The sequence below is a fragment of the Ovis aries genome, chromosome 12, assembly GCF_016772045.2.
Source record: "Ovis aries strain OAR_USU_Benz2616 breed Rambouillet chromosome 12, ARS-UI_Ramb_v3.0, whole genome shotgun sequence".
NCBI classification, from domain to species: Eukaryota; Metazoa; Chordata; class Mammalia; order Artiodactyla; family Bovidae; genus Ovis; species Ovis aries.
This window is the reverse complement of record NC_056065.1, coordinates 23,363,957-23,385,459: the sequence shown is the minus strand read 5'-3', so window position 1 is coordinate 23,385,459 and position 21,503 is coordinate 23,363,957. Positions and strand designations below refer to the sequence as shown.

At 39.9% G+C, this 21,503-nt stretch overlaps 1 protein-coding gene across 8 annotated transcripts in view; it reads right to left on the bottom strand.

Annotated features, from left to right (window-relative positions):
- Nucleotides 1–21,503, bottom strand: part of MARK1 (microtubule affinity regulating kinase 1) — a 140,514-nt gene that overhangs the window by 2,212 nt on the left and 116,799 nt on the right. For 4 of the 8 annotated variants that reach the window (XM_042257090.1, XM_012187067.4, XM_060396327.1 and 1 more), the window contains 6 exons: nucleotides 18,650–18,803; nucleotides 18,148–18,341; nucleotides 14,590–14,690; nucleotides 13,009–13,173; nucleotides 10,324–10,578; nucleotides 4,068–4,112 (listed from right to left, as the gene is read on the bottom strand). In XM_042257090.1, coding sequence (XP_042113024.1) covers nucleotides 4,068–4,112; nucleotides 10,324–10,578; nucleotides 13,009–13,173; nucleotides 14,590–14,690; nucleotides 18,148–18,341; nucleotides 18,650–18,803 — 914 coding nt within the window. The remainder of the gene's footprint in view (nucleotides 1–4,067; nucleotides 4,113–10,323; nucleotides 10,579–13,008; nucleotides 13,174–14,589; nucleotides 14,691–18,147; nucleotides 18,342–18,649; nucleotides 18,804–21,503) is intronic. The other 4 variants (XM_012187066.3, XM_042257091.1, XM_012187064.3 and 1 more) reach the window with 3 other exon arrangements.

Sequence of the window (21,503 nt, the reverse complement as noted above, 5' to 3'; positions counted from 1 at the left end):
AGTCACAACTCAGTGACTAATAAAATGACCCAGTTTGTAGACTACCTTCAAGTAGATACAAAGATTTGCATCATCTTGCTGTTACAAAAATCAGATTCCAGGTTGCCATCTGTTTTGATTCTTATTAATATCTTCCAATTAAAACAGCTTATTTTCTTAAATATATTTGTTTGTGGGAAATGTTTGCATCCGAAAGCAAACAACTTGATATTTTTCCTCCGTATTTGTTTGAAAATGCAGATTCTCCATTTTCTATACATTTATACAGAATGGAGACCAAAAGCAAGTTGCTTATAAACACACATTTTTGAAATATAAAGAAAAATTTTCCTTTTTTTCTACTGTTTTTTTTTTTTTTTTGCATAGGAAGTCTGGGAACCAGAAGAGTAGTAATGGCTACTGTGGGATTATTTGTACCTGATGATGTGCAGAAAGAATGTGGTTCTGCAGTGGGGTAACATGCAGGAGTACAGACATCAGACTTCAAATGTTCTGCTAAACATATCCTTAAAATAGTCTACAGGGCTCCAGGTGACCTATTACACTCCAACTCCCACCCCTAACCCTCCATCTATTATTTTCCTCCTTGCTCATACCCATCAAGACACTGGCTTCCATACTGTTCTCTGAACATACGGGGTATGTTTCTGCCTTAAGGCTTTTGCTCAGGCAGGTCCCTCTGCCATAAATGCTTTTCCCTCAGATGGCTGCTCACTTTCTCCTTGTGGTCTATAATAACTATGCCTACTCTGGCATGGCCAATTCCTTACCGTGCTCTATTTTTCCTCTTAGTACTTATCACATTCTTATATATTATTTAGCTCACTTATTATATTTATCATCTGTCTTCATCACTAGATTGTAAATTCCAATAGGGCAAGTTTTGTTGGTTTTGTTCACTGATGTATCTCATACATCTAGAACTGTGCTAAGCAAATAGCAAGAGATTGACTTAAATGAGTCAACCTTACTGGATTTTCCTTATTGGAGGTCTCCCCATAAATAATATAATATCATAAAACCTACTTCAAATAAGCAAAGACAGGTAAAATTAATTATTATTTATGACTCAGAAGATGCTATAATTAAATTTGTTGAGCAGTTATCCAAACATAGATGTTACAATTTTAACTTGCTAATCTAACTTGTGTGTGATTTAAAGAAAAAAAAAAGGATACAATTTGAAAGGAATTTATATTCTACTATATAAATATTTTATGTCTGTATACACATTTTATATCAATATTATCATATAATGTATATTCATGTATACATTTATATTTATACATTTTTATGTATTCATTTACATGTTTTCCTCCTCATTCTTAGATATTTCAACAGACAAACCTCTGCCAACTATGCCAACTTGAGAAAATTGGGAAAAGAGTAAGTGTAGAAAATAAATTTCCAAAGACTCTCAAGCAACTATGGAGAGTACTTATCTCAGTGTCTTCTCTATTAATCTCTTTTATTTGTTCACTAAATCTAAGCTATGACATCACAGGTCTCTCGGTGTGTGTGCAGATCCAACCAGAATCATTCACCAGGACTATACACACAACATGGGCCATGGGATCAGTGTGCTAGGGCGGGGAGGTACCCAGGAGATCATGTGACTGAACACTCATTTTTAAAAACAGAACTGACAACTGGGAAACTTAAATCACTTTTCCGCGGTGAAAAGCAAAGACTAGAAATCAGATGTTTTACTCCAAGTCTAGTTTTCTTTCCATTCCATCAAGGAAACCTGGTGACCTTAAGACAATAGGCACATACAAGGTATTTTTCTACCTGTATCTCAAAGGCATCACCACTGTTGTAATGTTAACTCTGCAAAGTGCCTGGACATACTGACATCAACAGTAACAGCTAACACTGACTTAGGAGGAGTACATACTGTGAAGTGAAGTCAAAGTCGCTCAGTCATGTCCGACTCTTTGCAACCCAATGGACTATACAGTCCATGGAATTTTCCAGTCCAGAATACTGGAGTGGGTAGCTTTCCCTTCTCCAGAGGATCTTCCCAACCCAGGGACTGAATCAAAGTCTTCTGGATTGCAGGTGGATTCTTTAACAGCTGAGCCACAAGGGAAGCCTGCTGCTGTTGCTGCTAAGTCGCTTCAGTCGTGTCCGACTCTGTGCGACCCCATAGATGGCAGTGCATAAGGCTCCCCCGTCCCTGGGATTCTCCAGTCAAGAACACTGGAGTGGGCTGCCATTTCCTTCTCCAATGCATGAAAGTGAAAAGTGAAAGTGAAGTCACTCAGTTGTGTCCGACTCTTAGTGACCCCATGGACTGCGGCCCACCAGGCTCCTCCGTCTATGGGATTTTCCAGGCAAGAGTGCTGGAGTGGGGTGCCATTGCCTTCTAGGTGCCTAACATGTATTAATTACTCCTTTACCCCCTACAACAACCCTAGGAAGCAGTCAGAGTGAGGAAGCATGGGCGTGAAGAGTTAAAGTAACTTTCTTAAAGGTATACAGAGAGGTAAGTGGCACAGCATAGCTCACACCCATGAGGTCTGGCTCGAAGCCAGCGCTATTCACCACCATGAATAGGACAGAACCTCACTGTAACAGGTTGGGTCCCACCGAGGCTCCTTACTGCTTCTTCATCTGTAAAATGTCTACCTTTCACTTGGTTGTCATGAGGATTAAATGAACAGCTGGTACCTTACAGATAGTAGGTATCTGATAAGTTTGTTCAAAAGCAAAAAAAAAAAAAAAAAAAAGAGAGAGAGATAGACATATAGTCACATTAAAAAGATAAATGCATGCAGATTAACTGCAACATCAGCAGCCACTTGTGACCTTACATGCTATTAAATATCTCAGGGGGAAAATCGAGGAGAAAGATAGGATGAGTTGCAAGAAGGGGGCTCAAGACTAAGAGACTCAGCGAGGGAGGGGCTAACCGCAAGAGTCCTGCATGTCTAACAGGCAAAAGGAGGCTGAAAATTGTTCTGCCTCCCTCTGGCTCCCTATTAAGGAGACCTAATCCCAAAAGAGAAACATTTCAATTATGACTAAACACACACACAGCACAGTTTGTAGAAAAGACTACATAGGGATGCTCAATACAGCTTTTCCAAAGCTGACGGTGGTTTTTGATTTTGGCTGCATGGCACGTGGGATCTTAGTTCCCCAGCCAGGGATTGAACCTGAGACATGTGCACCGGAAGTGCAGTCTTAACTACTGAACCACCAGGGTTTCCAAAGCTCATGGTGCCTTATTTTTCAAGTAATTTTAAAAGAAGAAATTAAATTGAGACCTGTGCTTAGCTGGTCAAATATACTCCCTGAATGAAGCCAGGCCTCTGTCCTACTGAGGAACTGCTTGTCAAGGTTCTAAGGTTTATGCGTTACCCCTTAATGCTGGTGTACATTCAAAATTATCAAACGTCTCCATTCTTAAACTTCCCATTTATAAATACAACACAAGCACTAACATGTCACTAATGTGGTCCACACCAGTGGCGTCAATGCCCCTCCCTGCCAATCACAAACCCTGGGGGTAGGGCCCAGCCACCTGTTTCATCCAGCCCTCCACCCTATTCTGACTGTGCTCAAGTTTGCGATCCATCACCAAAATGAATAAACAAGCAGTGTTAAGTGTCAAAAAATCCATAAAATATGGCAGGGTAAGAGTTTTGAAATGTGGTCCACCAATGAATAGTCCCTTAAAATATATTTCTAATATCACAGCTTCCTATGTATTTGGTTACCTCAATGTTCTGGGTTATTTGACTAATTTTATTTATATCATTTTTGTAAGAAAAGGATCAGTACATTTTAATCTATTAATTCTTCTGCATGTTTAAGACATTTTTTAATAGGACAGAAAGGCTATAAGGCATACAATTCAAAATAATGTTTAGGAAACACAAACAAAGTTAATAATAAATACTAGGCAACATTAGGAAAGCCCATGCCAATATAAAAACTATAAATGCACAGTCTATCTAGTTATTAGTTCTCTCCATGTTTATTAAGTGCTGTTAAGTATTTCAAAAGAACGTCTTCACACACAGGGACCTAGCAGCGAAGTATTAATAGTGGCTCCTCACCTTGAGGTGTCGGCTCTGCCACTGGCTTCGCCTTCACTTGGATCCCTCAAAACAAAGTGAAGGTTGAGATTTAATGATAAAAGTGAAAAAAAAATTACCAAGAAAACCTGTATCTAAAATGATTTTAAAATTAACTTGTTGAGCAAATTTCTAGCATGACAGATCTCGATTACTAGTCAGTCTAATATCATTTATGTTTTTCATCATAACCACACTTGACTAACATTTATTGAGCGTCTACTGGGTATTTTCAGAGAGGACATGCTAAGTGATGGTTTAGGATTTTTACATGATCTTCCAATTTCCAGCCATGACTTTAAAGTCATAATTTATCTTTTCACTTTTAGTTCAATCTAAAGTTAAAACTACTTAATAATTATCAGCAGCAAGATTTAACTTCATAATGTTTATTAACCATAATTGGAGTAGTCGCTCAATTCAGAAAAATATACATGAACCTTGCAGTGAGAAATAAAGCTTAACATGTAAGTATTTCTGAAAATAAATATAGTTTTTAAATATGCAAGTAACTAATTTCAGAAGTTATGCTAATGATTCATGCACATGATAAAATATTACAGCACACCAAACAGCCTATCCAAGCAATGAGTCTAAAAACATGAATTCAATCTTAAAAGAAACACTGATCTTACCTGTATATCCACCTGTGAAATAAAACCAGGAAAACTCTACTAACTGTTCTTTTGTTGAATGTAATTTGTCATATTCAAAGGTAATTAAGTATCTACATAGGAGTATCAAGTTATAAACCAGCTGAAATAGACTGAGATGACTTGTGATAGCAAAACAGTACTAAATAGCTGGGAAAAATCAACAACTTGAACCCTTAAGCTAACATTTTCTTAATGTTTTAACCATTCCAGAAACATTATTTATGTAAAATGAATGCAACAGGAATAAAATAAGTACCACTTTCCTCATCCCTCAAGTTAATAACAATGTTGTATATCAGTACAACAAGCTCTAAAACTTCAACTGGTTAAAATATGAATGCCTTATATACTTCTCAGGGTCTTTAACTATAGGAATTTCGTGACAGACGTATTCGGTAAAAACCATTTTCCTATCTGAATTAAAAAGGATAGTAAGATGTACTTTCACATTCAAATAGGTTTTCTTAAATTTCTATTTTTAATAACTGGCATCTTCCTTGGGAAGTATAATAAAAGTTCAAAGCCATTTACACAAACCTATCTTACTACAGCACACTGAAATACAACACATTTTTGAGGAGGCTCAAACAAAGTGTGCATTTTGAGTTACATGTAGATATTCTGATAGATATTGAGGGGCAGTCTTTCGATTGGGCACGAAAGATAATAATGCTGCTGATCCCCGCTGCTAAGATAAATTTCCTTTCACAGGAAGGGACCTACGTTGCACTGGACTTTTCTACAGCTGGCAGACTGATGCCCAACTGGAAGCATTAGGAATGAAACACCTTAGGCCCTACTTCCCTTGCAGTAACTATTTGCAACTGACTCGTCACATCATTTCCCATATCCTGTTTGTGCCTGCCTGGATGCCACAAAGAGATTGACTGGAAGAATTTCTGCTATTTGGCAATGGTTTCAAATAGTGTGTAAGTCAGCTCCAAGCAGCCACAGAGGAAGGCACTGGGGTTAGAGAAGTGGAGCTGGCTGTAACAGCACATGCAGTGCGTGCAGCACGGTTCTCCAATATTTAAAAGTTTAAAAAAGCCACATACCTTATATATAATCAGCTGAACTAATCCGGTTATTCCCTATATAAGAGCTAGGAGGTTTGATATAATCTCTAATCTATACAGTAGGTACACAGAACTCCTCCAAAACAAATCATTCTAAACACTTGGAAACAGAAAATCTATATCCTCCCCTGATGGATTATTCTAGTGTAAATCACTTTACTTAGAAAGTTCTTTCTTAAGCCCAGAAAACAACTTTTTCATGTGGTCATTCTGGCGTTCAGCTTCTTACTGGCCAAGGAGAACTACTAGCTGGCTTCTTTGTGATAATGGTTTTCAAATACATGAATGATTAATTCTGAACTATTTTGTATCCTTCTTTTCTTAAAGCTTAATAATCCAAATTCCTTTACTTTTCCCCTATAAAATCCTACATTTTCCCCCATCTTTTAAAGCCTTCAGTAGCACATCGACTGAGTTGGTTCCTGAACCTGCGAGGTGTCTTGGCTTGCGAGTTGGGCGTGAGCCAGCCCTGCCCCCAGCACATGGGGTGTGGTGTGGATCCCATGGAGGTGTCAGCGTGTCACTCCATTTCTTCCAGCTTTAGGTAGAGTGAGGTGAGGAAGCCAAAGGGAATACAGAGAAAGGCCGGGCTTGAGCCCAGGACAAGTTTAAGAAGACAAGCGGGAAGGATGATAACTTGACAGTTGAGTTGAGGATATTAAACAAGGCACTGAAAAAGTTCTCTAGTTCACTGCCAAGCCTCCAACACCCAAAAGCTCAACAGGCTGCAAATGCATAAAGATCAGCTGCATGTCCAGTCTGTCTGTTGCTAAAGAGCTCAGTGGCTCCATCCCTGGGATGGAAATTCCTGCTTGCCTGTCTTCCTGCATTAAGTCATCTGAAGCAGAATTAGATGGCCCCACCTCGAGCCATAAGATGCTACCCTTATGGCACTGTTGTGAACACAAATATATTTGTAAAGCCAAAGCTGCTCATAGGGTGACAAGTGACCTCAGAGCAGAACTGAGCATTTTTTCTCTTCTCTAACCACATCCAGAATTAATTAAAATGTGTTAAAAGTCAAGACATTAAAAAACCCTATTGGACTTCCCTGGTGGTAAGTGGGTAAGAATCCACTTACCAATGCAAGGGACATGGGCTCAGTCCCCGGCCTGGGAAAATTTCACATGCCTTGGAGCAACTAAGCTGTTGTACCACAACTAACAAGCCCCAACTCTACAGCCCACGAGCTGCAGCTATTGAGCCCACTTGCTGCAACTATGGAAGCCCGGGTGCCCTAAAGCCTGTGCTCTGCAACAACAGAAGCCACGGCAGTGAGAAGCCCACACACCGCAAAGAAGAGCCGGCCCTGCTCGCCCCAGCCAGAGAAAGCCTGCAGAGGACCCAGCATAGCAAAAAAAAAAAACCAAACAAACAAACCCTCTAATTTCTGACAAACAGCAGCAAACAACCTCCTCCCTCGCTTCTTTCTCTCTGCCCCCTCAAACCCTCTACTCGATGACACTGTTCAAAGGGGAATCAGGGCACGGTGGAGCCTGAGACCCTTTCACACTAGCACCCCCCACAGGCTGGCTCTGAACACTTTCATTCCCTCGACCTCGTCCTCTCTTTCAGGACCTGCTTCCTTCAGAGCACTTATCAGAACGTCTAATAACGTTCTTCACTTTTTAAACTGTCTTCCACATTATTCATCTACTCATGGGATAGACATCTACTGAATGCCACACCACATGTCAGAGGAAGCATTCACTCTTCGGCAGGAGATTAATTCAGCACAGAACAGAGCAGACCAACCACAAGCTCCTGTTCTCACAGAGAGTGTTTTCTCCTTGGGAGAGACACATGACGAACAAGTCAGCCAAGGAAATCCACTATTTCAGGTAGAATCAAGTGCTGTGGAGAAAAATAAAGCACGAAGAGGGAGTATTGGGAGGAAGAGGTGGTGATGTCCAACAGGGGGTTGAGGAAGACCTCCCTGAGGAAGTGACAGTCCAGTAAAGACCTGAATGAGGCGTAGAAGCCAGCCATGCAGGTGTCAGGGGCGTACAAAATCCTGAACGCGTATGCCTGGTGTGCTCAAGGACAGTCAGGTGCCCGAAAGGCTGGCAGGGAAAGGGGCGGAGTGGAGAAGATGAGAGTCAGAGCAGGAATGGGTGGCCAGACTATGGAGGCCACTGGGAGGGCTGTGAATTGTATTCTGAATGAGACAAAAAGCAAGCTGAGGATTTTAAATCAAGGACTTACATTGCTGGGGACACGACAGGACAAGGGCAGAAGCTAGGGCACCTGTGAGGAGCTGGAAGACATACAGTGATTGAGACCGTGAGGGCAGTGGTAGGAGGGCTGGATGCCGCTAAGTCCTGGAAATGCTGTGAAGGCAGCGCCAAAACAACTGCTCACGGAATGACGTGTGGTGTGAAGAAAGGAGGAGGAGGCAAGGATAATCCAGGCTCAGGGTCCGCAGCAACCGGAAGGATGGTGTCACCGTGACCTAAAATGGCACAGGCTGAGGGAGCGACAGGTTTGGGGAAGAGAAACAAGGGCTGAATCCTGGACAGGTTCTGTTGAAGAGTCTATTTCACAACCAGGTGGAGAGGCCAAGTAGACAATTGGATACAAGTCTGTCCTTCAGAAGAGCGGTCTGGCTTAAATATATAAACTGAGACTGTTAACATATGATGGAATTTAATGGCATGGGCCTGAATGAGATCACCAAGAGTAAGGAGAACCAGATAAGACAATGTGTCCAAAAATCATGCCCTGAGGCAGGCAGGTCAGGGAAGGATGAGGGGGACCTAACAGAACCAGCAAAGGAGCCTCAGAAGGGACAGGGAGCCCAGGAGGGCAGAAGGCCAAGTGAGGAAAAGGTTTCAGCAGTCTGGGGGGGGGGGGTCACAAGACCATCAGGAACTGGCAGGAAGGGAGGGGCTGTGTCAAGAGCGCCTGGCAGAGAGCCTGGCCCACGGGAGGCATCCACCTTTGCTGAATGCCTACACGGCAATCTTCCATCCTAACCTCACAATGATGATCTCTAAGGCATGTTCCGGCTCTGACAGCTAGTCCTGACTTCTTGTCCGGTGCTCCTTAGTATGTTTCTCTCTATGATCTAAATTTCATTGCAAACAGAAATATTTTCCACGATGCTTAATGTACAATTAGTAATCAAGCATTAAACTAAAAATCTATTTTCCTTCACCTTAAAATCAATTCTGGCTTAACCATAAGAAAGTACTGGCTTTTAAAAATGGATTTAAATTGCCAGTCAAATGCCAACTACTGATAATCTAACTGGTGCCCCACAGAGGGTCATCCAGCACTTTCCACGGTCATGGTGACTGTGGGGGAGCTTTCAGGTCTTTATCACTGTGGCGTGGTAACCGCCCAAATGGTACAAAATCACTGTCTGATATGGTTAGAAACTGACTTTGCATGAGGGTATTTAAAGATACAAATGCAGCTGCGTGATCTTGGGCAAACCAATCCATGAATAGAGTCTACATACAGTTCCTCAAAAAGGGAAGAGACTATAGACACTGCTTCTCTTTTCTACACCCACTCTCTGAAACCCTAGGAACACTAAAAACATAGAAAATTAAGTATTTAAGCAATATTTTTTAGAATAAGTATAATACTTTCTTACCCACAACTTATTTGCTCAAATAACTACCCAGTATGGAGACTTAACTTCTTCCCTAGTGGGAGCCCTCAGGGCCTTGCCCACATGTCTCTTTCCATTCATGGTTCATTCTGTACTGTGGCCGGTGGCAAACAGTCTGCTCCTTTTGGGGCTGAATCTTGAGGGCACAGATGCTGTCTCTTCATCTTTGAAACTTGCTCAGCACTGAGCACAAAGCTTTGTGCCTACGGAACTTTTGTGGGGCTTTAGCAGGACCTGATAGTGGACCAAACTTACATCAACCTGTACTATGTTCAGCACTCGTATAATCAATGGGTGTTATATACTTATGTTACTTTTTAGAAAGGAGTACAATTTCACAGTATTACTGAATTAGATTACTACACTTGTATTCCTTTTGTGTTTACTGTGTTTTGATGTTAAGATTTTATGATGTTAAATTACATAAGTAATATCTGTGACTCTAGAACATAATAGGCTTTCTATAAGTCAGAATAAAAGGTGGACTACATGTGTGTATGTGTGTCATTAGTGAGCGATTTAAAAGTATTCTTAAGTACCATTTGAAGGACAAATGTAGTCACATTTAATTCCATTTTCTAAACAGAGGCTTTTAAGTAGGGAACATTTTTTGTTAGAACACACATTGTTTTATGCCAAGTTATGTTCCTCCTGCTCTATTTTACAGAATTTTAAAATTCTCATTTTGTTCTTTTTTTTTTTTCTTAAGGAAAAAGACTATGTCCTCCTTGATCTTTTCTCTTCAAGCTTCTGTAAAAAGAGCATGTCTTAATGAAATGTCATAAACCCATTTTGGAAAAAAATCAGTGTAGAGATGAAAGAAAAAACAAAAACAAAAACAAATCCGTTACCCCCTAGAGGAAACAAAATAGTGCGTTGGTACTGACCTGCGGACAAATTTGGATGTTATTTTGCTTATTATACCAGTGGACGTGCCCCTCCTGGCGTGCGCGAAGGCCCCCGGCTCGTGGGAGGGGGAGGCGGGCGGCCCGTTGTAGGCGGCGCTGCGGCGCTCGCGCAGCTGCTCCCCGTGGAAGGTGCTGCGGCTGGAGCTGCCGCGGGGGAAGCGGGTGCGGTCGGGGGTCGAGGCGCTAATACTGTGAGCAGATGGTGACGCAGCAGGCACGCGCTGGGTTGTGCTGCTGAGACACAGGAAGATGCGTTACACAGGGTAACCACGGAGAACAGTTTTGCTCATGCTAAAAACTGTTAGAAAGTTGCCATGGCTACTTTTAATCGGCCCTGTTCTATTCGTTCTAGTGACAGATGTGATGCATGTATTCACTGTAATTACCAAGACACTATCATTTCAGACTAAATGCCTTTTACAAAAATTTAGTTACTAAAGATGGAGAGATTTCTCCATCTTTTTTTTGATGTTCTTTCTCAAGCCTTCATCAAGCATAGTAGAAAAGCTTTTGCGTACTTATATAAAAATAATATGTACAATACATATATTTTAAAAAACCTATTGAATTTTGGCCTAACTAAAAAGTTTATGATTTTGATTCAATTTGTTTGACTTAGTATGAATAGAATGCTAGATTTCTAATTTAAAAAATAGATACACAACAAGCAACAACGATTTACTGAATAGCAGAAGAAACTATAGTCAGTATCTTGTAATAACCTATAATGGAAAATAATTTCAAAATTAATGTGTATATGGATCACAATAAACTGTGGAAAATTCTGAGAGAGATGGGAGTACCAGACCACCTGACCTGCCTCTTGAGAAATCTGTATGCAGGTCAGGAAGCAACAGTTAGAATTGGACACGGAACAACAGACTGGTTCCAAATAGGAAAAGGAGTACGTCAAGGCTGCATATTGTCACCCTGCTTATTTAACTTCTATGCAGAGTACATCATGAGAAACGCTGGGCTGGAAGAATCACAAGCTGGAATCAAGACTGCCGGGAAAAATATTAATAACCTCAGATATGCAGATGACACCACCCTTATGGCAGAAAGTGAAGAGGAACTAAAAAGCCTCTTGATGAAAGTGAAAGAGGAGAGTGAAAAAGTTGGCTTAAAGCTCAACATTCAGAAAACTAAGATCATAGCATCTGGTCCCATCCCTTCATGGCAAATAGATGGGGAAACAGTGTCAGACTTTATTTTTTTGGGCTCCAAAATCACTGCAGATGGTGACTGCAGCCATGAAATTAAAAGAAGCTTACTCCTAGGAAGGAAAGTTATGACCATCCTAGATAGCATATTCAAAAGCAGAGACATTACTTTGCCAACAAAGGTCCGTTTAGTCAAGGCTATGGTTTTTCCAGTGGTCATGTATGGATGTGAGAATTGGACTCTGAAGAAAGCTGAGCACCAAAGAATTGATACTTTTGAACTGTGGTGTTGGAGAAGACTCTTGAGAGTCCCTTGGACTGCAAGGAGATCAGTCCTGGGTGTTCTTTGGAAGGAATGATGCTAAGGATGAAATTCCAGTACTGTGGCCACCTCATGCAAAGAGCTGACTCATTGGAAAAGACTCTGATGCTGGGAGAGATTAGGGGCAGGAGGAAAAGGGGACGACCGAGGATGAGATGGCTGGATGGCATCACCGACTTGATGGACGTGAGTTTGAGTGAACTCCGGGAGTTGGTGATGGACAGGGAGGCCTGGTGTGCTGTGATTCATGGGGTTGCAAAGAGTCAGACATGACTGAGCGACTGAACTGAACTGATGTATAACTGTATCACCTTGCTGTGCATCTGAAACATTTTAAGTCAACTATACTTCAATAAAATATATGTATTAAGAAAAAAAAAGAAATTACTGAAACAGGGATATAAAGATATATATCTCATATATATATATATATATATACACATATATATATATATTCCTGATACTGGAATTCAGTATCAGGAATGCCAAACAAGGGGCACTGCATGCAATTTTTTGTCCCTCCACTGTTCTCTTAAACCAGTCAGCAATGTGGAACACAAATTCTATTGTTTATCAAAAGGCTGTGAATTGAAGGCTTATTTCCTATTTACAATTCACTCCTGAGTGACAGTAAATGCTACCACATACCAACAATATGATTAACAAACCTATCAAACATGTTTCTGAATTTGACAATTCTTAACATGCAGAAATACCAGAAAATAATTTAACTGTATAACTGAAAGGGATCTTTGAGATTATTTGTTTCACTAATAGGAAAATTTAAAGTTCTTCTTAAGTACCAGTGACTGGCTGGAGCCAAGAAGATTAATTAGGTCTCAACCCCTAGTCTTGTGGGTTGGAATGTTTCTGTTTGTTTTTAAACCATAAGAATTCAATTTATTTAAATGATAAATTAGGAACAACCCTTTATTTCATGGATGGGTTTAAAACAAAATCCTTGAAGAAAATTCCTCTAGAAAATGACTTAAATTATAAGCAACACTTCTGATAACAGCTGGAGGATGTAGTAAGTTTATGTTATAATTTTTTACCTCTGCCATAAACACTGAGTCTTCTCAAAAAAGCTCTTAAAATGTGATAGCTATCAGGTATTTTTATATGGTGCTATATTTTTTTAAAACTCCTGATGACAAACGAAATGTAACCCCATGTTACCCGGGCCTGTAAGCTTCAGAGCTGTCTTTAATGGTTGGCAGTGTGACTTTAATAGGATGGCCGGAAGCGGACATGGACTTCTGGTGGCGGGGTCGTGCCGAGGGCACAGCGGAGGCCACAGCGGAGCCTGCAGCGGACATGCTGCTTGCGGACATCTCTGTAAGGCTTTCAACATAAGCCGGTTGAGAAGACCATGGAGATATAAAAAGAAAAGCTGTAGTTTACTAAAATTTAAGAATTAGATTTTTAAAAGTCTAATATCTTTCATGACAAACACTTGAAATCAACAACAATGGTATTATTACTAACAACAATATTTTTAAAACTGTACAGGGTGAATTTATTACCACCTTCCATGGAAAGTATTTCATACACTCTTGTCCTATATATGTGAATCTGAAATCTATAACATTATTTTTATGGGTAAAATGATTGACCAGAGACACTTCACACTTTCCAAAAAAAAAAATCAATCACAGTTTGGTGTGATGTGTTGATGTGGCTCACTGCCCACTATTCAATAAGAATTCATAACTATAGCAAAAATCCTCTCTCTTGAAACATCATCAAAATGCTTTTAGCGCAGTTTTAGGTTAAACTGCTACAGATTAAAGGAGCTGCAGATTAAGATTTAGTAAAGGGAAAAGAGTAAAACAGTAGTCAATTCCCGACAACCTCTCTAGCCTAAAGGCTCTCACGTCTGAGGAAGACTCCTTTACCTTTGCATACCTCATAGTAACATTTACTTTAAGTGCCTATTAACTGAGAGGAAACAAGTTTAAGAATGGTCTGTCAAGTCTACTAAAATGACTAGGGATGGAACTAAACAGAATTTATTACAATAAACTCCATCATTTTGTGATCTACTGATGAGTAGTCCTTACAACTCACGATGAAAAGAAGTCAAATTTTTTAAATAATAAAACATGATTTATCATTATTTGAAATAAAACACTCTGAGAACAGTGTGGTCTCAATGATCAGTTGAGATGGCCACATTTCTTTAGCGGAAGGAAAACACAGTCTTCTGTATTTGTATATAATGGTGATTAGACAGGGTGGGTGGGAAGGGAGGAGGTGAGGAGGAAGCAGCAGAGGTATAACAGAATAAGATTCAGGACTTCCCTGGTGATCCAGTGGCTAAGATTCCAAGCTCCCAATGCTGGGATCTCAGGTTCGATCCTTGGTCAGGGAACTAAGATCCCGTATGCCACAACTAGGACCCGGTATAGTCAAATACTTAAATAAAAATAAAGACTTAAAAAAAAAAAGAACAAGATTCAAATCATGAAGATAAGATTAGGACACTGCGATAGGTTTTGCTATAGGGAATTATTTACTATCAGATTTGATTTAGAAAATCGTAGATTAAGAGATTTACCTCTTATTTTCCCTAAATATTCTTCCACTGCTCCATTCTGCTACACGTGAGGAGGTGCCTTAGGAACCACGGGTGGTTGCCATCTAACTAGCGATTCTGTTTCCTCTCCTCTTCACCTGTTCAGCTAAAGGAGTTGTACCACGAGCACTACTAACGCAGAGCAATGACAACGGCAGTCCTACCTGCATGGCGACAGTTACCTGCTGTCTTTTCCGTTCTGCAATGCTGTGTATCGATCTGTGGTTCTTTCGCAGACATACGTATTCCTTCTTGCCATGCTACCTCCAGGATACACATTGTTCTTTAAGGAGGGGAAAAAAAATGACACACATTAAAAAATTCTAGCTGTAGTTGTGCAAAGTCACAGAAATGAATTCAAACGGCAAGTAACTCTGGAGAAATCCATGGCGGAATTTTAACTTATCAGAATCTTATATTAATAAGCTCTATCTCCCACCTCTCTCTTGAGGGAGTAAAAGGCAGAGCATAGCAAGTGCCTCACCATTTTTTAGCTGACTGCTGTCCTGCAGCAGCAGTTGTTTGGAAGCAACAAAAGAGCTGGGCTTTACTCATGCCTCTGGGAGCGGTGCACAGGTAGCTTGAGGGGACCATGCACCAGAGGCAGCCCCACACTAAGTATCACTTAGCTCCACACTAAGTTATCATTGCAAACAGGAACCCTGGGCCCTGACAGTGGAAGGCCACTCGGAAGCCTGTGGGTGTCCATTCCGCACCTGCTTGGGAAACCCTCACAGCCACTGGCCAGGTGAAGAGACCAAAACTCGTGCTGTGCCACCCAGGGGAATATTTCCTTTTTCCAACTACATAGATACAGTGTTTTCTTTTAATTAATAAATCTCTAATTTTTGAACATGTAATTATTCCTTACTTTGCTTTTAGAGACTACTCAGGAGGTTTAACTGAAGATTAAAATTTAAGAGGAAATTAAAAATTTAGAAGAAAAACCCTGGAAATAAATAATAGAAAGGAGGGAAAAAATCCTGGAAAACTATAAAACTACAAAGAGATTACTACAAGCCTGTAAAATTATCCCATGGGAACCAAATGTAGCAACTTAAGAATCCATCTTTGATCATTTCACTGTCTTGGCTGAATTGTCACATGAGTAACCTAATTTTAAACAAAGATCTTATTTTGAATAAACTCATTGTCGGACATGCTATCATACCTCCCCTTTAGAGACCTCTTAAACGTTTCTGGCTGTTTTCAGTTAACACCACTTTCCTTCTCAAAGCGTGACGGGTGAAGCGCTTCTTCAAAACTCGGCCTTCTGAATCTGTGCTGCCACAGGCTGCCTCCCTGGCCTTGTCCCTTTCATGCCATTGATGCTAATACTAAGTGGCCAAGAGAAAAATTTCACAACCAGAATCTTTTGGCTTATGTTAAAAAAAAATAAGTGTGGCATAGTAAATCTGAATTTAAGGCAATGCCTTCTTTAAATGAAAAAAAAAAAAAATGTGCTTTGGACACCCACAACGCAGGTGACTACTAGTGATTCTAAGGAAGCAAGTGTGCTGCTATATACCAGCACATAGAGAGAGAGGTGGGAGATAGTTATATGCAAGGCAGCATATAACTAAGAGCTACATAATGTGGTCCGGTGATCAGAAAGGCTGATAAGGTAATTTTAGAGTATTCAGTTACAGGACGCTCCAGGCAGAAGGCAGGACTTGAAATGATCTACAGAAAAGGGATTTTCATAATGTGAGGGGGAACCTTAAGCAAGAGCACCACACAGAGACGGGTGGAAACCGCTGAGTATGTTTATGGGAAAATAAGACCAAGCTGAGTTGAAATGACAGGTACACAGCAGAATGCCATGCAATAAAAGGTGAAATTATTTCTGTTATATGAGGTGATGACACTCTGGCAACCGTCCTCTAGTTGATATGTAAGTAAGAGGAAGTGATTTGTCTAAAAAACTGCTTATAAAAATATATTAAACCCTATTGTAGTTACATCATTTCCAAATAGATCAGCTGGAATGTAAGTGGCTATATCCATTAATTCTTAAAGTGGTTATATACAGCTATTTCATAGACCAAAGGTAACGATCACATCACATATTTTTAAAACATATGGTTTCCATTACGTGTATAAAACAATAGGTACTGAGGAGTTTAACCCATTTACAATTATGTTAGGCTTTCTGGTACCTTATTTCATGCTTCTATTTAAACTGCTTTTTTCTTTTTTCTCTCCTTCCCTACTTTCCATAAGCTAAATCACTTTTTTTTTCTTCTATTGGCTTAAAAGTTATACACTTTATTTTTGTTCTTATATTTTTTGTCCTTAAGTTTCTGAACTCATTTTTGCTTACTGCTACAGGTGTCCCTTGTTATTCAATGGGGATTAGCTCCAGGACCCTTGCAGATTCCATGATCTGTGCAGGCTCAAGTCTTTCATATGAAACGACTGAGGACAGTCAGCCCTCCGTGCATCCACAGGTTCCCTGTCCACAGATTCAACCAGTCACAGATGGAAATCAAGGGCTGACTGTACTGATTTCGTAAATCTCCCTCTCATCTTCCCTTCTAAGGCATATGCTTTTTCCTTTAATTTCTATCCCTATCTTCGCTTCCTGGATATCGTCCAAAATTTTGGTTCTGAATTTTCATTATTGTTTTTTTCTTTTTTGTGTATGTTATCACCATACATACTGTAATAAGTTAGCTGATTGCTTTCAACTTCCATATATTTTACAGAGTATTGTAGATACCTTTCTCTTCCTATAAGAATATTTCCTCAGACAGCAGTGTTTTCAAGTAGGTCATTGTATCACAAGAGTTGATATACTTTAGACTTTACATATGGGGTTGCAAAGAGTCAGACATGACTGAGCAACTGAACTGAAATGACTGACGTTTATATGACAGTTTCGTTGGGTATAAAATTCTGGGTTCAATGTGCTTTTGATACTTTAAAAAAACATTTTTCATCCACTTATCTTTTGCACCCATGTTGAGAAATCTGACGTCAGTGTGCGTCTTGTTCCTTTCTAGGTCACTTCCTGTCTCATTCTGAAACCTGTAAAGTTTTTCCTCTTTGTTTTCGGTATCTACATATCCCACTTTAATGAGCCCAGGAACAAGTTCTCCTTCTGTCTTCTGTATGCCTTTTGAGTCCTTTTAATATTAAGTTTTCCATCATTTTTTTGTTATTATTCCTTCAAGTATTTCTTCCCCTTCATTTTGCCCCTTTTCCTTTCTAAACTCACACTTCCTAAATGATACTAATTCTACTTCTATCCTCTGTACATCTTGGCTTTCCTTTATATTTTCTCTTCATTCTTTGCTGCTGCCTTAAGGTAGATGTCTCAATCTATCTTCCAGCTCTCATTATCTAATTTCTATAGTTTTCTGTTTTAAGTAGATAATGTGAGTTAACTCTGTAAATTAACTATTGCTGTAGTCTGCCTGCACTGAACAGCTTATTTGTAAACTTAAAATTAAATGCGCCAATGAAATAGACTATTAAGTAAATATTACAAACAGGAAAACTGAGGCAGGAAAGTTTAATGTATTTTCCTTGTGATAAGGTAAATGTTATTTACAGAATTCACATTTTTTTGTTCTTAAACTACATTTATTAGAAGCTTGGCCCCCTTTGCATATTCTTTACATGTATGATTCACTTTAAATTTTAAAACTTGAAAAAAAAATTTTTAACCTTTAAATTAAAAAATTTCAACAACAAATAACTACAGCATATTGCAATATGTCAGAATAATTACTCACACTTGGAATAGTTGAAGACTTTTTTCTTTCTGGCCCTACAAGAGGACTTGCAGTCATTTCACTTTTTGATCCAACTGTTGTGCTGCCAAGTTTACGAGCCACATCTTTGTCCCACTCCTCTTTCTGCTCACTTTCCACGCTGTTAGCCTGAGGCCTTTTGGTGTATGATACAGCAGGAGGAATGGATGGACCAGCTGTAATTTTTAAAAAAGCATAATCAACTGAAAAGCAACTGACATATTTTCTTCTCACAAACAGAAACTTTTGTATTAAAAATAATCTTTGTTTGCATACTTTACACTTTGAGCTAAGATTAAACTGTTTGATTACAAAAATTAGGTCAGCCCCTGAAAACAGGATTATATTAATCATTCAGTAATATAAATCTGTGGTAACTAGGGATGACACAAAGACATAAACATGTGAACTGTATAATGCTTAACAAAAAATGCAAGTTTGGGCAGACTTGGTTTGTCTTTGCACTTATTTGACTCTCCCCCACCATGATCACTAAAGCGTCGTTGCTTCTGGTTTGCTGAGATGCTCCGCTGGACCTTCAGGTGAGCAGGGGACTGCAGGGTGCTGTTGTTTAAGTCACTGCTGGGCCGAGACCTCTGACACAAGTTTCCACTGGATAATGATTCACCCCCTTCAAACTATAAGAAGAAGAAAGACGGCCAGCATTTTAAAACAAAACAAGTTCATAGAAACATACACTCTTGATTTTTCAATTTATTCCAAGTCGTACAAGGAGCAATCAGAAATAAGAAAATAATGTCTGGATACGGAATTGAAACCTGGCAAACAAGAAGGGAGAGGACCAGCTAGAACATCTTTCCACAAGAACATGTCATCTTCTGTTATCTTGATCAAATGGCTTTGGGTCCTTCTGGGTCCAAATAACAGCTACCAATTCTTGAATGGTTATTATATACTAGCTGCCATGCTGGAGGACTTCCCTGGTAGCTCAGATGGTAAAGGGTCTACCTACAATACGGGATACTGGGCTTGATCCCTGGATCGGGAAGATCCCCTGGAGAAGGAAATGGCAACCCACTCCAGTACTCTTGCCTGGAAAAATCCCATGGACTGAGGAGCCTGGTAGGCTACAGTCCATGTGGTCACAAGGAGTCGGACACGACTGAGTGACTGCCATGCTAAAGTTGCTATATGTGTTACTTGCTTTAATCATTACTGCAAACCTATGATCTATTAACCTGCATGTTTTAGATGTAAAAATTGATGTTAAGAGATTCAAGTTTGAATCCTTTGGGATTCGAACTCAGATGTAGTTGGGATTCAAACTTAGGATGAAACCTAAAATTTTTACTTCACACACACACATTTTTTGTTTTGTTGGCTTTCTGCACCACATTCACAGAACAAAAAATGTGGTTTATTGGCTGTGACTCAGAAATTTCTTAGAACTAAGCATGGTAAACTGGGGATTGATACACTATCCTTCTCACTAGAACACAAAAGTATTTTGTTGCCAGTAACTTCTGACTGAATCACTGACTTTCCAATGGGAAATCTAATATGCAAAGCTGCTAATGATAAAGAGCAGAGTAATACTGATAATGAAAATTTTAAAAAACAACAGCCAACACAAAGGACATAGTAATGTGCCAGAAAGTGTTCTGAGGACTTGAGAAGTATTAATTCATTTAAACTCTCTCAGTCATGCTAAGAGGTAGGTACCATTCAGTTCAGTCGCTCAGTCATGTCTGACTCTTTGCAACCCCATGAACTGCAGCACGCCAGGCCTCCCTGTCCATCACTAACTCCTGGAGTCCACCCAAACCCATGTCCTTTGAAACGGTGATGCCATCCAACCATCTGATCCTCTGTCGTCCCCTCCTCCTCCTGCCTTCAATCTTTCCCAGCATCAGGGTCTTTTCAAATGAGTCAGCTCTTCACATCAGGTGGCCAAAGTACTGGAGTTTCAGCTTCAGCATCAGTCCTACCAATGAACACCCAGGACTGATCTTTAGGATGCCATTACATCCTCATTTTATAGACCAGGAAACTGAAGCACAGAGAGATTAAGTAAACTGCCTAAGTCACACAGCTTGATAGTGGCTATGCTAGGGTAGGGGATGGGTGGGAGTTCAAACCCAACGACCCTGGCTCCAAAGCTCAGGCTCTTACTACTTATAGCAGTTTTACTAATTTATATCAATGCAATTCAAATGTCATTTTAATTCACACATGGGCTAGGTTGTATGCTTATAAAACAAATTAATAGGAAAATTAAAGATCTCAGGAGTAAAATCTAAAATCCAAGTAAAAACAGGTCGAAGTCTTTAGAAATAATCATTTATACTATTTCCCACTTCTTAAAATTCTCTTGGCTTGGCTTCTCTGACACCACTGCCCCAGCTCTTAGCATTTCTACTAAGGTCCCTTTCCTCTGCTGTAACAGTACCTACCTGAGAGGATTAGATGAATTTAAAAAGTAAAGTCCTTAAAACAGCTCCTGGCACATTACTGGGTGTTCCTCTGATGACAACTCACAAATCTATTAATGCTATTCAACTCATTCCCTTCAGATCCAGATCTTTATATCCAAATGACTACTGAACAGCTCCAACCAACAGGAAGTTCAAATTCAACCACCCCGAACTGAACAAGCCTCCCATCTTCCCCCTGAGATTCACTCTTTTCCTATCTTGACAAATACATCTTACAAAACCAGTCACCTACGCTACAAGTCTGAGGGTACCTTCTCACTCATTTCCAACAGGTTATCAAACACTGTTAATTCTACCTCTTATACGCCTTGGCTTGTTGTGGGTGTCTGTCCTCTTACATCCCAGAGTTTCCTGTGCACCTTCTCCTCAGAGCGTATCCCACACCATACCACACTACGGACTGATTCCCTCCCCTCCACCCTGAGAGCACTAATAGTTACTATCTACTTATAAATAATTTAATCCTATTCTACAAAATGCCTCCCACCAACTGTCAAAGCTCTGGGCTATTCCTGACTCTCAATTTATACCTTTGTATTTGCTGGCCCAAAGGATCATTTGCTTTTATGGTTCAATAACCACTGGCATAGTGACTTCTTTACTCTCTCTCTCCCTACGATAGATCTCGACTGGACTTGAGAATTCCTGATTGATGTATAAAAACACTTGACCCTCTACAAGGCAAAACATATCACAAGATGACCTTTTCCTGGGTTCCCACCTATATTTTGTTTTAAATGGTGTTATGTCCCTTTGTTTCAGTTACTGTGTATTCTGTGCACCTGAAATAACTATGTTGCCTTTGGAAGGGCTCTTGCATTTGGGGGATGCTGTTCTCAAGGACCTGACTAAAATGGGGCCTCTCAGAGCTAAGCAAGATAC